We start from the raw sequence: 15163 nt of genomic DNA, 5'->3' as shown, positions 1-15163 counted from the left end.
TTTATATGGTAAATATAAAGGAAAATTATTGATTGTCACGGCTCAGGATGTAAATAATGAATATTTGCCACTAGCATTTGCCATTGTTTAGGGCGAGACCATAGAAGCATGGGAATACTTCCTTGATAACATTGTTCGATAGAATCCTTTTCAATATGTGGATGATGTATTCTTGACAGATAATGTGGTTCATGCATACTCGTTTCCTCGGCAGCCAATTGGTAATGAGGCTGCTATTCCACCCTGGGTAGGTCCGGTGGTTATATCGGACAGATCTATGTTGCGTGCGAAAGGCCGTCCAAAGTCCACCAGAATACATAACTAGAAATGATAGTCGCCGTATGGCTGCCAAACCACCTACAAAAGATATAAAAGATTCCCATAACTTAAGTATCTACCACATGACAAAATAATAATAATTAATCCATAAAAATATAACATACCTCGTCCCTGCATAGTGTGTCTAGAGTCCCTCGATATAAAAGTTGTTGTTGTGGTTTAAAGCGGGCTAAACCATTAAACCTGTTATCCAAATTAAACATATAAAGTATTAATAATTTGTAATAAAAAAGATAACGAATGAAGATATACAAATGACACATACCGATGCCCGTAGTGCCACTCCGGATAAGTAGGTTGAGGAAGAGGGGGAGCAATAGGTGAAAATCTGAGCCACACCCATATCTGAAGTATAATATGACACCCATCCATGTCTGATCTGTGTGGGTCAATAAGCTCGCACAACTCTCTAAACAAATGTGCAAGAACAGCAGACCCCCAACTGTACTGTCTAATCTCTCCAAAATCTCCTGCAAGCAATTCAATATAGCGACATGCAACGACGCTACCTACCGATCTGTCACAAAGGAGCCATGACCCTAACATACGCGCAATGTGCACCTTAGTAAAAAATTTAACCTGCTCATGATGCGCAGCAGCTGCACCCCAATACAGATAGAGTCTATCTAAGTACGAAAGCTTCACATCCCCAAAAGGGAGCTCTACCTCGACGAGAGCATGACCAAACACGTCCTAGCACACGACCCGCCAGTCCAAAGATATAACTCTAGTGACCACTCTCCCATCAGTCGGCAAACCCAATATAGCTGCAACATCCTGCAACGTGATGGTTATCTCGCCCTGGGTCATGTGGAAGGTATGTGTCTCTAGTCTCCACCACTTCACCAGAGCACTGATCAACATGGGATTAATCTGAAATGAATGCAGACAAACTATCAAAATAAACGAAACTATCAAGTACACTAATTTTTTCACATTTATTATTAAAATTAAAATATCCTTCACTGGTACATTCTTATATGCATACTTGAATATGTCGCATGCGTGCGACATGTAGGAAGCCAACTTGTGACAGGTAGTCTGCCACAATATCGGGAATATCATCATGAGATGGGCCCCTGCATCCTACCGCATCTAGTCTTGCACAGGCGAACCTTCTCCTTGTTCCACACAGCCTGTGAAACATGCGTGTGTTGTGTGCGCCTCTGAAGTACATCCCACCTGTATGGTCCTAGAAGCACGTGTGACGTGGGATCTGAAGGCTCGGGCTCTGCCTCAGTATCGGATGTAGACCGAGGTGACTCGGAAGATGACGAGTCAGCAATAATAATGTACTATACAAAATTACAAATTAATTGGTATCATTAATATATTCAAAAGTCACTAGGTTAATTACAATTACATGCCTAAAACAAGGGTTAAAAAATATATTAAATTACATGTGTAAAATATTCATAGGTCACTGCCAATTTGTAGGTTTCTAACATATTCCTAAGTCACTAATATATTTCTAGGTCAATAATATATTCAAAAGTCACTAACATATTCTAAGGACACTAGTTTAACATATTCTAAGGACACTAGTTTAACATATTCCTAGTTCACTATAATGACATGTTACATGTACAAATTCCTAGGTTACTACTATAACATATGTACTGCTGTATTTTACAAATAAATAAACCAGATACGAAGATTTACTTGTCTGACAAGGCTTCGCTGCACAAAATTCTCCATCAAAAATCTAGAGAAGTCAGAGAACAAGTTTATAGAGAAGGTAGAGAGAATGTGTGAAAGTGAAAAGTGAAATTTTTGGGGTTTAAATAGTCCAAGGCATTCACGCCTAATTTGGGCGTGAATTGTTCACGCTTATTTTTGGCGTGAATTGTCTTGCCCAATTTAAGCGTGAATGAGTGCAACATATCCATAAATAATTTCAAAACAGTAATGTATTTATAATTATTTAGAAAAATTGCAATATTTTAATTTTTGTTTTTTTTTGCCTATATAACTCTTGATTTTAGTTGTATCTGACAATTCACGCAACTATCAAATAAGAGCCATTGAATGCAATTGAGATCAACATAGCAGTAGAATAAACAGAAAGTGCTACTCTTTTATTGTAATTAATTTCACCATATGTGGAAAGCACAAGTAGGAGTCCAGTCTACTTTCTACATACTTTGTACTAGGTAGGGAGATTTTTTTATTTTTTTATTTTTTGGCACAAAGGTAGGGAGATTTAAATTTGAAACATATGCTATAGTCCTTAAAATTATGAGTAAATACCCTTTTTCGTCCTTGGCAATTTTCACGAGGCACAATTTTGTCCCCGACAATAAAAAAGGCTTATTTTAGTCCCTAATTTTTGAAAAAAAGAGCCACGTTTGTCCTTCTGTTAGTTGGAATGTGACGGCCCACTTGACGGAGCACAGCTGGACCGTTAGTTAGCTGAGTCACTAATGTCACGGCCACGTGGAGGACAAAGGAACGACATCGTTGTGTTATATGCTAAGGCCCTCATACGTAACTACAAGAGGACGACGTCATTTGGTTAAAGGAGACTTCTTCAACCTTGGTGTTGACTCACTTCACACACTCAGACAACAAGTTACCTGTCCATACCCACCATTTCCTCTGCTCGTGAGCTTCGTTTTCGGTGAAGGTTGGTGAGGAACGGTGGTTTGTTGGTGCACGTCTCGTCTGCAGTTGCAACCATCTGGTGGTTTTTGTTGAAGATCGTTAAAACAGTTGTGAGTGTGGTGACATTCCTTCAAGGTACGTGGGAGAAATCATTTCTTTATTATCTGTGGTCCCTCTACCCTTTTTGGTCATTGTCTTTTTGTTTAATGTAGTCCCCCATGTGCGGTTTAGGGAAAGAGATTGATAGGGTTTTATATTCTGGTCCCCTTTGGTATTTTATTTTGGAACTTGTTGCATGTGGTGCCCTTGTCGATTTTTAAATTGCTATGTGTAGTGATTAGTGGACCCAAGTTTTTACCAATGGAGCCTATGTTAAAAAAATGTTCGACTGGTATTATTGTAATTTTTATAATACATAATTGGTTATATGATACTGTGAAATGATATTATTGGTCGTATAAAAAATGATTGCAGTTCTGTTTTCTATGCAGATGTATGAATATATAGTCATGAGATATCATCATGGGGGTGTGTTGGTTAGGAATGATGAAAGGAAGCTGAATTATGTGAATGGGAGAGTGGATGATTTCCCTGAAATGGATGCAGACTATGTAAATCTTCCTGACCTTGAAGCTCTGTTCAAGGGGTATGGTTACCACAAATGTAGGCAGATGTGGTGGTTGAAGCCTGGTGAGAGTGATTTAGAGGTTGGGTTGCATCATCTTGAAAAGGATTCTGATGTTTTGCAAATGGTCAATGCTGCCTTAAGTAATGGGAACAAAATAGACATATATTTTGATGGTTGCATTGCAGTTCCTGAGATTTTGGCTGGGCCTGCAGAAGGGAGTGATGGGTCTGTACCTCAAAGTGTTGATGAGGAAGAGGTCTTAGGTGATTCAGTTGGGAGTTCGTGTGACTTCCATATGACTTCTGCTGATGAATATGAAGAGGGAGAGGGCAATGGACTGTCAAGTGATTCATATGACAGTGTAGAAGATGAGCCTTACAAGCCTCCTCCACCGGGTGTTGATGTCGAAACAGAGGATGAACTGGATCCAAGTGAGGATGAGCCACTTATGTCATTGAAAAAAAAGGTGAAAGGAAAGAAGAAAAAAAATATAGTTAAGAAGAGTGACAGGGAAGAAAACATGGAAGAGGATGAGCAGAATATGTCATTTGAAGAGCAGGGCTATGGTTACAATTCTGAAGAACTGAAGACTCCTCCTTCAAGTGGGGATGAGGAGGTTGAAAGGGATGTGTTTTGAAAGTTTAATGAGGAAAATTCTTTTGGTCATGTACAGCTCGAGCTTGGAATGGAGTTTGTCAGTTTAGAGCACTTTAAACATGGTGTGAAAGACTACAATACAAGTCTTAGGAGGCAATTTACGTGGGTTAAGAATGACAAGGTAAGAGCAAGGGCCAAATGCTCAAATGAAGACTGTGAGTGGATGATTTATTGTGCCTGGAACAACAAATCCAATAGTTTCCAAGTGAAGAAATTCAATGATAACCATTCTTGCTGCAGAATTTTCAAAAATAAAAGGGCCAGCAGGGATTGGGTTGCAAAAAAGTTGGAGAAAAGGCTGGTCATACAGCCCAACATGACAAGGGCCGAAGCTTATGAGCATTTAAAAGAGGAGTAAGGGACCTGAACATATGCTGCAAAGTGTGCTAAATGTGGACAACCTGGTCACTATGCAAAGACCTGTAAGGGGCCAGCTGCAAGCAAGAAAGGGAAGAGAGCAACACCTCCTTCAAATCCAGTTAATGTCAACATACTATCAAGACCTGAAGAGGAGCTCCCTCTGAGTCAAGGAGGACCTTCTGTGATATCAAGACAGTCTCAGGCAGCTAAGGAATCCAAAAAGGGCAACAGCCCACCACCTACTTCCCCACCACCACCAGATCAATTGTCAACTGAAACTGTCAATGCAACAAGCAATGGCACAAGGAGCAGGCTAATGGCCTTCATGACCACACCTGGGATTAGGCCACCAAGGCTAGCTTGAATGAAGTTGATCAGTTGTAGGTCCAGTGTTTTTTGTATAGGGGTTCAGTGTTTTTTGTATAGGCAACACTGCTAAAAGTTTCCATTTTTTTGAATTGTATGCAAGTTCAGTTGTAACCCCATATATTTTGGTATTTAAGGCCTTTAGGCGAAGTACCTATTTTTTTGATTCCCAATATGTCTCTGTATGGGTTTATTGTGAATCAAAAAAAACATTTGTGGAAAAAGTTTGAAGGATGGCTTTTTGTATAGACAGGCCTGTAATTATGCAACCTTACTGTGGAAACTTTTTGAAGGATTGTAAATGTCTACATGGAAACTTTGTCAATTGATTTCTTTTATCTTTTTTTGATAACTATAACTGCTTGTGGTTGGTGTTTGCTGGTTTGAAGTTACATATGTGTTTGCTGCAATGTGGTTGGTCATTTCATGAGTTACATATATTAACCTTGGTCACTTGTTTTTTTTGCTGCAATATGTCTCTGTATACATTTGTGGATAAAGGGTGTGATTAGGTGCTATGTCATGAATTACAATGAATCTTCGAAATGTTTATGGTTGGTGTTTACTGGTTTCAGTAACATATGTGGTCCACATTTTGCTGCAATATGTGCATTACATTGTTGCAATGTGCTGTGTTACAGGTAATACCTTTTAGCAATAAACAGGTTATGCCCATTTTTCAAGTTTCAGGGACCAATTAGGGCCCCGATATCAATTGTCAGGGACCAATTTGGTCCCCGATATGAATTGTCAGGGTCCAATATTTCCCTTTTGGTTATTCTGTTAAAGCAATTTCTGGATTTAGGGATACATTTATCATCACATTATGGTTTATGATACAATGCAACAAACTGGCACATTCATTCCATGCCCAAGTATGCAGTATACCATAATACAACAAAAATAGCATTGAGTTGGCATTGGATGCACATATATATGATGCTATCAGATATAAAGGAATACATTGAAAGCTTCTTTATTATTAATCCATATATGTATGATGCAGACAGATTTGAACCAACACAAAATAGGCCATATAATACATCCTTCTTCATTAATTTGGATAACAAGATTACTGAGTACTCATTACACTTCATTGAAGGAAAAATACATTGGGGTCACTTGTTTTGGCTGTTACAACACTAACAACAAACATACACATGATGATCACACCTACACAAGCAGCACCTAATACCCTAGCAACCCTACCAACATTCCTAATTTGTTTGTCCATCCTATCTAACTCCTCCACCATCTTCAGGTATAGATCATTCAGCTTTCTTTCCTGCTCATGAACCTTCATTTCTTGCTCACTAATCTTCACATCTTGCTATCTAATCATCATGTCCACATACTTCAACTTGAAATTAATTTCAACAACATCTAACTCCACATTGTGAATTCTTGCAACTTCCAGCTCCATCCGTTCATTACAGACGTCATCTACCCATCTGAAAAAAATCACAAAACGGTTTCTTCTCCTGCCAAAATAACAAACCACGATTAGCAAGTGTTTCAACTTAATAGAGGGGCAAATTACACATGTATACCTTGAAATTAGGGCACCCAAGGAAAGCCCTATTTAAGTTTCTCTCAGTTTTGGAGGTATACACAATACTTTGTCTCCCACATTTGCACCTATGATCGGCGGTCCTTGTCAGTGTTCTTCCCCCTATTGAAGCACTCCCACTTGATTCCCCCATGCCAGAAGAAAGACTCATCTTCTCCTATGCCCCAGTAAATCCGGTAGAGGTCTTCTACTGTCGTCGATTTTCAGTCATCAACGTCCGGATGTATTGTTTAGGGGATTCTTCTGTTTAGGGTTCATTTGAGCAATTTGAGGAATTTTTGTGTTTAGGGTTGATTATTGCACATTTGGGGGATTTTCGTGATTAGGGTTCAGTGTGAGCAATTTTTTTGTTTAGAAGCATGTCATTCACAAAACGTCATCGTCTCTTCTTCCACGGTGTACCACGTCCAAGCCGCGTCAGCAAACTAACGTGCCAAATGGGTACTGTTAGTTGGGTCATTTGGGGGGAGTTAACAGAAGGATCAACGTGGCTCTTTTTTTGTTATTTCAGGGACCAATTTATCCCTTTTTTGTTGCTAGGGATTGAAATGTGCCTCGTGAAAATTGCCAGGGACGAAAAAGGGTATTTACTCTAAAATTATTTAGATGTGTTCTGCAAAAAGCTTCCACATTTTCAGGAGTAGTAGACTAGGTAGTACTCATAATTTCACTATTTGGTTTTGGGAAAAATGTTTATAGAGTTACTGCAGATAAGTTATCTGAATTTATTTTCATAATTATATCGTTTTGGTATTGAAATCTTAAAAAATTATAAATATAAAGACTATTATAATACTGAAATAAATTAAAATTATAAAAACACTATAATTTTCATCTCAAAATAACATTGTATTAAATTTAATGCAGATAACTTATTTATAGTAATTACAAAAATAGCGAATCCTTTAATTTTTTGTGTCATACTAAATAACATGGTAAGAGAACTTCGCATAAAGCTTCTTGTTTTCTGACCAGAAGGATTTACCCTAAATGCATAGGCTGTACGCCTCAGGCTCCCAACAATAATCCAATGTCACATCTATCTAGAGTCTATAAAAGGGGCTACCTCATACAAATATTTGATTTTAAAAATACTTTTCTAGAAGTCATTGTGCCGGCTAATTAATATCTGAATTAGATGAACAATGAATTATAGATGTTCGGTAGGGAAAACTTTTTGAAATTTTCAGAAAAGTGATATTAATAATTCTATTTATTCACAATTTGATGTATTTTTTTTGAAAAAAAATTGGAAATTTGATTTTTCCAATATTTTATTGTGTATAAATTTTTTTTTCAAAAAACTATCCAAAAATACGATCAAATATGTGATATTCTTGGAATCTCAGAAATTAAAAAAAAATTACACTTTTTTTAAGACAAAATTCTAGTAATATTTTAATCTATCAAATAACTTTTTGGTAACGTTATTAGGAAAGTGACTTTTCTACTATATTCTTAGGAATTATAATTTTCGGACACGAAAAAAATTATCCTATACCGAAACCCCTAACTTTCTTTTAAATTAGATATTGCATCATCATTTTAGACCAATGAATCTTGTCATAATTGGAATACATTTCCATGCAGGGGAAGGAATGACAATTATTTTGTACCATAACCATAAATCATGGAAACAGAGTTGCGAAACATATGGGCAAATGTATTGTTTTCATTAAAAAAAAAAAAAAAAAAAACTAGTAGATGATAATGTGGACAAGAACATACAAACATATGGGAAACTAGTAGATGATAATGTGGACAAGAACATACGTAGCTGAATTGTTTTCATTAAAAAAAAAAATATGTCCATAAATTTACAAATACATATTGTTATCAACCGCTAAAAGGCTTGAAATTGAACTGTATAGCCATCCTTGTTTGTGCTATTCTTGAAATGTTGAGCAATCAATTTGTTCCTTCAAATTATGTACCTGAAAATAAGGATGTGTTTCCTGTGAAAGAGCAATCTTCCTCAATTCATGAACTAAGAACTTTGCCTCTTAAAAAACTACACTTGGCTTGTGCATTGAAGTTGTGACCTCTAGATGTTGCCGACAGACTGAAGATTAAAAAATGACACTATATGGCAGTTTGTCAACGCTCTTCCAATATACGCTAGTATTTTATCAATTATGCATTCACTTAACCTCCACATTTTTCTAACTACTTTGAGGCAGGTTTTCTTTCAAGTTCATAAAACGACTATAAGTTTTACTGTTCCTATATCTAAGTTGTTGAGATTTCATTGTTGCTTATTTAGATCAACAGAAGACCAAGGGCAGTTAGAAAGAACACACAATTTAATCGTATGGTTAAATAAATCAGTTTCTAAAATACAATTGCACTGTGCTGAAAGAAAGCTTATAGTCGGCATTCAAAACTAAATCTCATTTTTGTATCAACATAAATTACTTTAATATCATCATAACAAAAGAAATTGAATGAAATGGTGAGAAAGTACTTCAATAGAGTTTTTCATTCATTACGAGGTTATCCTTTCCCATCACATTTCCCAATAAAAACATGGTGGTGCATTATTGCCCATGTTTTTCACCTCAATATATACCTTGTCCAAGTGTTCGATGATAATGTTTTGTAATTTGGTAGGGCAAACCACACATATCTAAAGTTATCCCTGTCCTCTATGTGATATCGTCAGAGGTAACCAAATCAATGTCATCAAGGAGTCATTCCTCCTCCATGTTTGCCTACCTAAGTGATGCATTATAAGTTTATGACAAACAGGTATTCACTTGAAAAGGAAGTTACCTCCCATGTAGAAATTATAGGGAAAAAGCCCACACCCCAACTTGAACTATTTTCCCCTATTGTTTATCACAAAGGGGATAAATTTTTGTCATCATATGTAACTCCCCAATCAACTAACTTATCACCTTTTTTGTACTGTAGGGCCTCCAAATCTCTTTATATACCCAATTGTGTAGCCATACTATTTCATCAGCACCAACAAACCTCTAATCTTCTGCCCCACCCTGCATTTTAGCAGAGTCATTTTGTTTACTACAATGCCATCAACACTATCCTCTTTCCTCCATATGGTTCCTTTCTTATCTATTCTAGTACTCTCACTCATGATTTGTTCTAGTGCTCAGGGTCCACCTTCTCCTGGCTATTACCTCAGTTCCAAAATTAGTTCTGTTAACTTTGATCAAGGGTTTAGAAACCTTTGGGGAGCTCAGCATCAGAAACTAGACCAAGATTCATTAACAATCTGGCTTGACTCTAACTCAGGTATGAAAATCTCTCTCACTCTCACATGTAGCTCCCAATTTCACTTAAATTCACCACCTATGGTTCTTTGTCATTTTTTGAACTCCCATTCTTCACTGTTACTACCTCAGAGCATACTCTTACCATGACCCCTTTATTTTTATTTTTATTTTGAAACATAGGGAGTGGATTCAAGTCACTTCACTCTTATCAATCTGGATACTTTGGTGCTGCAATTAAGCTTCAACCTGGTTATACTGCAGGAGTCATTACATCTATCTATGTGAGCATTACTCTACAACTTTAACTAAAGTTGAAAATTGAATCTGTTATTTCAAGTATTCTTCAATTCTTTGTTCTGTCATTTGAGAATTGCAGCTTTCAAACAACCAAGACCACCCGGGAAACCATGATGAAATTGACATTGAGTTCCTTGGTACCACGCCAGATAAGCCATATGTCTTGCAGACAAATGTATACATAAGAGGAAGTGGAGACGGGAATCTTATAGGAAGAGAGATGAAGTTTCATCTTTGGTTCGACCCAACACAAGATTTTCACAACTATGCTATTCTATGGAAACCCAGTGAGATAATGTAACATTTTCATGCACTCTCATGCTCACAATTTGACCAATCTCAACATCCTTCATAATGAATTTCATCTAACGTCCACAACCATGCCTATATTATGATACATAAAATTTACCTTTTGCCCCCAAAGAATCTAACTTAAGACCCTTATGTCAAGATTTTGTGAATTATGCTTGTGTGTGGCTCAACTACTATGTAGTAGACAGAATTGCTTACGCTTCCTTACAATAATTCAGCTGAAAAGACTATTTTATTTTAAAATAATACTGGAATATGATCCCCTGTCTAATAAACATATTTACTTTCTAGAGATAAATCATGAATATTGCTGAGTAATTTTAAAAATGAATATATTTCTAATTTTAGTTGGTGTAGCACCAAGTCCTCATATATGTTACTACTTTGTCTAATTTTAAAATAATCTTGCTTGTGGGACCTGGTTTTGGTATGTCGTTTACTTGTTTGTCTTGTAATGGAAACAATATCTACAGATTTTTTGTGGATGATGTCCCCGTAAGGAGGTATCCTAGGAAGAGTGATGCTACATACCCTACAAGACCAATGTATGTGTACGGATCAATATGGGATGCATCTTCATGGGCAACAGAGGATGGAAAATACAAAGCTGATTATAAATACCAACCCTTCATTGGTAGGTACAGAAACTTCAAACTTCAAGGTTGCACCACTGAAAGCCCTGCATGGTGCCAGCCACCCTCTACCTCATCATACAGCCATGGCAGCCTGAGCCCTCAGCAGTATGGGGCCATGCAATGGGTCCAAAACAATTACTTGGTCTACAATTATTGCCGTGACCCTAGGAGAGACCACACAGTTACCCCAGAGTGTTAAGGGTATGGTTCAATTCCAAGTTACATTTTTTTTACACTTATGTATTTTAGTTATTCAAGGGGTGGTTTTTGTGATGGTCCCGCTAGCTAAGTGTAATTGCAAGAGCAGTTGAGAACGTCCAAGCCCCCCCAATGATTGGAATGTTTTTCTTGTTGGTGTATTTGTATTGTACTATTGCTTGGGTCCTATATGTTCTTGTTGAAATAAACTGATTGGGATGCTTCTTAATAATACGTGTATGGGGTGTAGGACCATGTTCCCTTAACATCAAGTCCTTTGAAAATTAAGAACTTTCTGCTGGACTTTTGTTACTCGCATTGGACCACCATAATACCAACGAATGATCATGAATTTGGATAGCAACAAGGATAACAAAATGGGCCATACCCTAATTCAATTTGTCAACACTTGTACCAATATAGTTCGAGTCGATTAGGTTTTGCTACCGCTACATGATGGGAAAAATCACACCTACTATTTTTTTAAAGGGTGTTTAAATTAGGGGTGTTCAGATACAAACTAATTCAAACTGTGGGTAACCGAAATGAAAAATTGATAACTGAATTAACTAAAAATTGAAAAATCAAAAATAGAAAAAAAAAACTCGCATATTTTAATTGGATTATATCGGTTTTCAGTTTGATTGGTGAAAACTGATCTAATCCAAATCGATCCAATGTATTATATATTTATTATTTTTGAAAGATGTGACTTGAAATTTTGTTGTTTTGTAGACTTAGAATCTTGGATTGTTATTAATAGCAAACTATCTTGTTTTAGTTTTTTATTGTATATTAATTTATTTTAACTCTTCATGAATTTTAAGACTTGTTTTAGAAATATGAAGTTATTCATTGAATTTTGAGTAGTGACTTATGTGATATTTTTTTATATGCATATATATAATTTTGTATCTTGACCTTAAATAATAGAAACTTTACGTTTCTTGTCATTTCTACGATTACGTTTTTTCCTTTCCCTCCGTTTCTACGTAGAAACTCGATTTTGACAACATTGCATATACATTCAATGTACTAATTTTTTTTTTCTTTTGATAACAAATGTACTAAATCTTCATCTCTCAGGAAATTATCAATTTTTAAAAGATTCATTTACATTCAAATGAATTAAAGTGCAACTAAATCTTCATCTATAAATAAAAAGAGAGTATAATTTACCCCAAGAGATAAACTAAACAACATCCTTAAAAAATAAAGTTAATTTAATTAGATTTAATAATTAAATTCAGTTAATTTTGACTACATTATACAAACTTTTTATAAGTGAACTTCTAAAATTTTAAACTTTAAAGTGTTAAAAAACGAACTGGATTCAAATTTAAAATTTAAAATTTTAAAGAAGGGTTTAATATTTCTTATGTTGTATGCGATAAAATTTTCTCCTACACATACATAAAAATATACGGGGCCTATATTTTTTTTCTCTTTCTTTTTTTTATATATATACTTTTATGTGCATGTAGAAAATAAAATTATCTCCACGAACGTCAAACCTTTTAAAGAAAATTTTCTTTTTTAAATGAAATTAAGCCTTGAATTTTGTAATTCCAAGACTGGAAAGAGAACTTCAAAGCAAAAGTGGACAAAAGACAAAAGAGTGCGGATAAGGCAAATGCAAACTTGAAGGTACATATGGAAAACTCGTTAACCTCATGCCCGAATTTTTTTTAAAGGGTTGTTTGGTAGAGGTGAAATATTTTTTTATCAGGGAATTATAATTATTAGAGATCTTTAAAAAAAGTGAGTTAGGTAGAAAAATTAAAAAAAAAAATTATTTGATTGGCCAAAATATTACCGAAAAAATTGGGTTAAATATCCTGAGTCTATATTTGGTTAAAGATAAAATATTAATGGAAAACCAGGTTGAAATTACAAAATAACCCTTTTGCAATATTTGAATCAGAGTAATTGTTGCCTAATAAAAATAATGGAAGATTTGTCGTTGGATATCAGTTGTGCCAACGGCAATATTGAAGTTTCCATATCTCTGTCTTTGTCTCCGTCTCTCGTTTCAAAGTCGACAACCATCTAGAAAGGCAAAAAGTGTTACATGAACCCAACAAGAAAGCCAACAGAAGTGTGCCAGTAGATTTGATGACGCGGCGCAAGTCAACCCTAAAGAGAAGCAACGGAGCAGCGAGAGGGAGCATAAAGCGTATAACAACATCGTACGCGCCAGCTTCAACGGAAAGAATCCTCAAATTACTTACTGCAAGTCCCACCAAAATGCTCACCAAAGAACCACTCAACATGCTTCCAATCTTGGACCTTTCTGACCTTACAATAATAATACATCCAATCCCATAAAACAAAACCTAATGCTATTAATTCTAGCAACTAAAATAAAAAAATTGAATAAAAAAGTGAAAGGAGAGGAAGAGGAACAAGTACCAGATTCCAAAAGCAGCGGTGGCGAAGAGAGCGGTCCAGTTACCCCATGTGTCGCGAGGAGAAATGAGAGGGACATTGTTGGGCTACTCACGGCAAGTGCATCGATTGTACAAGTAATATAATGATTAAGTAATAGATCGTTCCCACGAGGATTACGGTTCAAGCACCAATTCACTATCGCAACTTAAGTTGGACAATCAAAGTTGTATTTGGAAACATGATTTGAATTCAAAATTAAAATATTAAATATTAAATATTAAATATTAAAGCTAATTACTCGCAAGAATTAAAGACAAGAAATTAAAGATTTGAATAAGTTGATAAAATAAAAACGTAGCTAGGGGTTCGATTTCCTTTAATCTCTTTATTATCTTTGAATTCCTTCTAAATGTTAATCGTCCTTAGTATCAATCTAATCAATTCTTTCGCATGTGATTAGGGCTCAATCCCTTGTTACCCTAAACCTTCACGATCTTGGAAGAACCCTAGTTCCCCGGTTATTCCCCAAGAACATAAGCATTAAGTTCAAGAATCTTAAGATTACGCAAACCCTATGTCTATCCGTAGAATCATAACGTTTACGATGAAGTTATCAGATATGGATCACACACCAACATCCCTATTGTCATGCATTTACCGATGATCATTATATAAGATTCAAGCCTATATAAAGCATTAAAAACAGATAACTTCATTCATGATATAAAGGAAAATAAACAGACAAATTGTTCAAAGCATAATAAATCGACTAAAATCCATCTAACCCTAACTACTTAAAAGATTTAGCCAGACATAGCAAAATCAAGAACAAAAGAAAATAGAAAAGCTCCCCCAAACTCCATAGGTGATTGGTGGATCTTCAAAATCTCCAGTGAACACTTGACGTTGATCTGTCTCTGCCGCTCACGAACATGAATCTGATGTTTCTCCGCGTTCCTTCCGCCTCCAAGCACCAAGAATTGTTTTGCAATGTAAAAGTTATGTATTTCTGGTCCCCGATGGTCCTTTTATTGGCCAAGAGTTCGTATCCCAATAAAACACATTGAATGGGCCTAAGTTGGATCTGACTGGGCGCTTAAGCTTGTTGTAGCGCGCTTAAGTGCCCTAGGACGGTGATTTTAGATTCGCGTTGCGCGCTTAAGCTTGATGGAGGGCGTTTAAGCGCGCTCCTCACGACAAAACTTTCTTCTTGTGGCGCGCTTAAGCCCTGAGTTGGGGGCTTAAGCGCCCATAGGCCGAGACTTTTTGGGTATCTTGGAGGCTTAAGCTTCCTTATTGGGGCTTAAGCTTCCATTGGCAGAGGCTATTTGCTTGTTTAGGAGGCTTAAGCTTCATGATGGGGGCTTAAGCTTCCTCTCTAACAACTTGATAAGATCTCAAATCTATCTTGTTTTTGATCTTCCTCTATCATCTCTTGATCTCATCTCTTCTAGTTGTGATCTCTATCTATCCAATCTTCATCTTTGACTCCTTTTGTCAACAAATCCCTTGAAAATAACAAAGATGATTCAATTAAAAAAATTCAGATAATGTTCTTGATTATTATATT

General features: G+C 36.1%; 2 protein-coding genes across 2 annotated transcripts; one reads left to right on the top strand and one right to left on the bottom strand.

Annotated features, from left to right (window-relative positions):
- Positions 1-321: 321 nt before the first annotated feature.
- LOC133286523 (serine/threonine-protein phosphatase 7 long form homolog) lies at positions 322-1486 on the bottom strand. The gene is made up of 5 exons (XM_061483943.1): positions 1328-1486; positions 1075-1212; positions 605-1032; positions 444-522; positions 322-357 (listed from the first exon to the last, which is right to left on the bottom strand). Exons 1-5 carry the CDS (start codon positions 1484-1486, stop codon positions 322-324), a joined length of 840 nt encoding a protein of 279 aa, XP_061339927.1.
- Positions 1487-9502: 8016 nt separating this feature from the next.
- On the top strand, positions 9503-11418 carry LOC133286508 (xyloglucan endotransglucosylase/hydrolase protein 31). Its single transcript, XM_061483929.1, has 4 exons — positions 9503-9779; positions 9941-10041; positions 10137-10354; positions 10843-11418. The coding sequence occupies exons 1-4, from the start codon at positions 9554-9556 to the stop codon at positions 11201-11203; spliced, it is 906 nt and encodes a 301-aa protein (XP_061339913.1). The 5' UTR covers positions 9503-9553; the 3' UTR covers positions 11204-11418.
- Positions 11419-15163: the final 3745 nt, after the last annotated feature.

This window comes from Gastrolobium bilobum, unplaced genomic scaffold (genome assembly GCF_033153095.1).
Source record: "Gastrolobium bilobum isolate Gb01-03AN ecotype WA unplaced genomic scaffold, APGP_CSIRO_Gbil_v1 utg341, whole genome shotgun sequence".
Lineage (NCBI taxonomy): Eukaryota > Viridiplantae > Streptophyta > Magnoliopsida > Fabales > Fabaceae > Gastrolobium > Gastrolobium bilobum.
The sequence above is the reverse complement of the archived record's forward strand: the minus strand, read 5'-3'. Positions and strand labels throughout refer to the sequence as shown.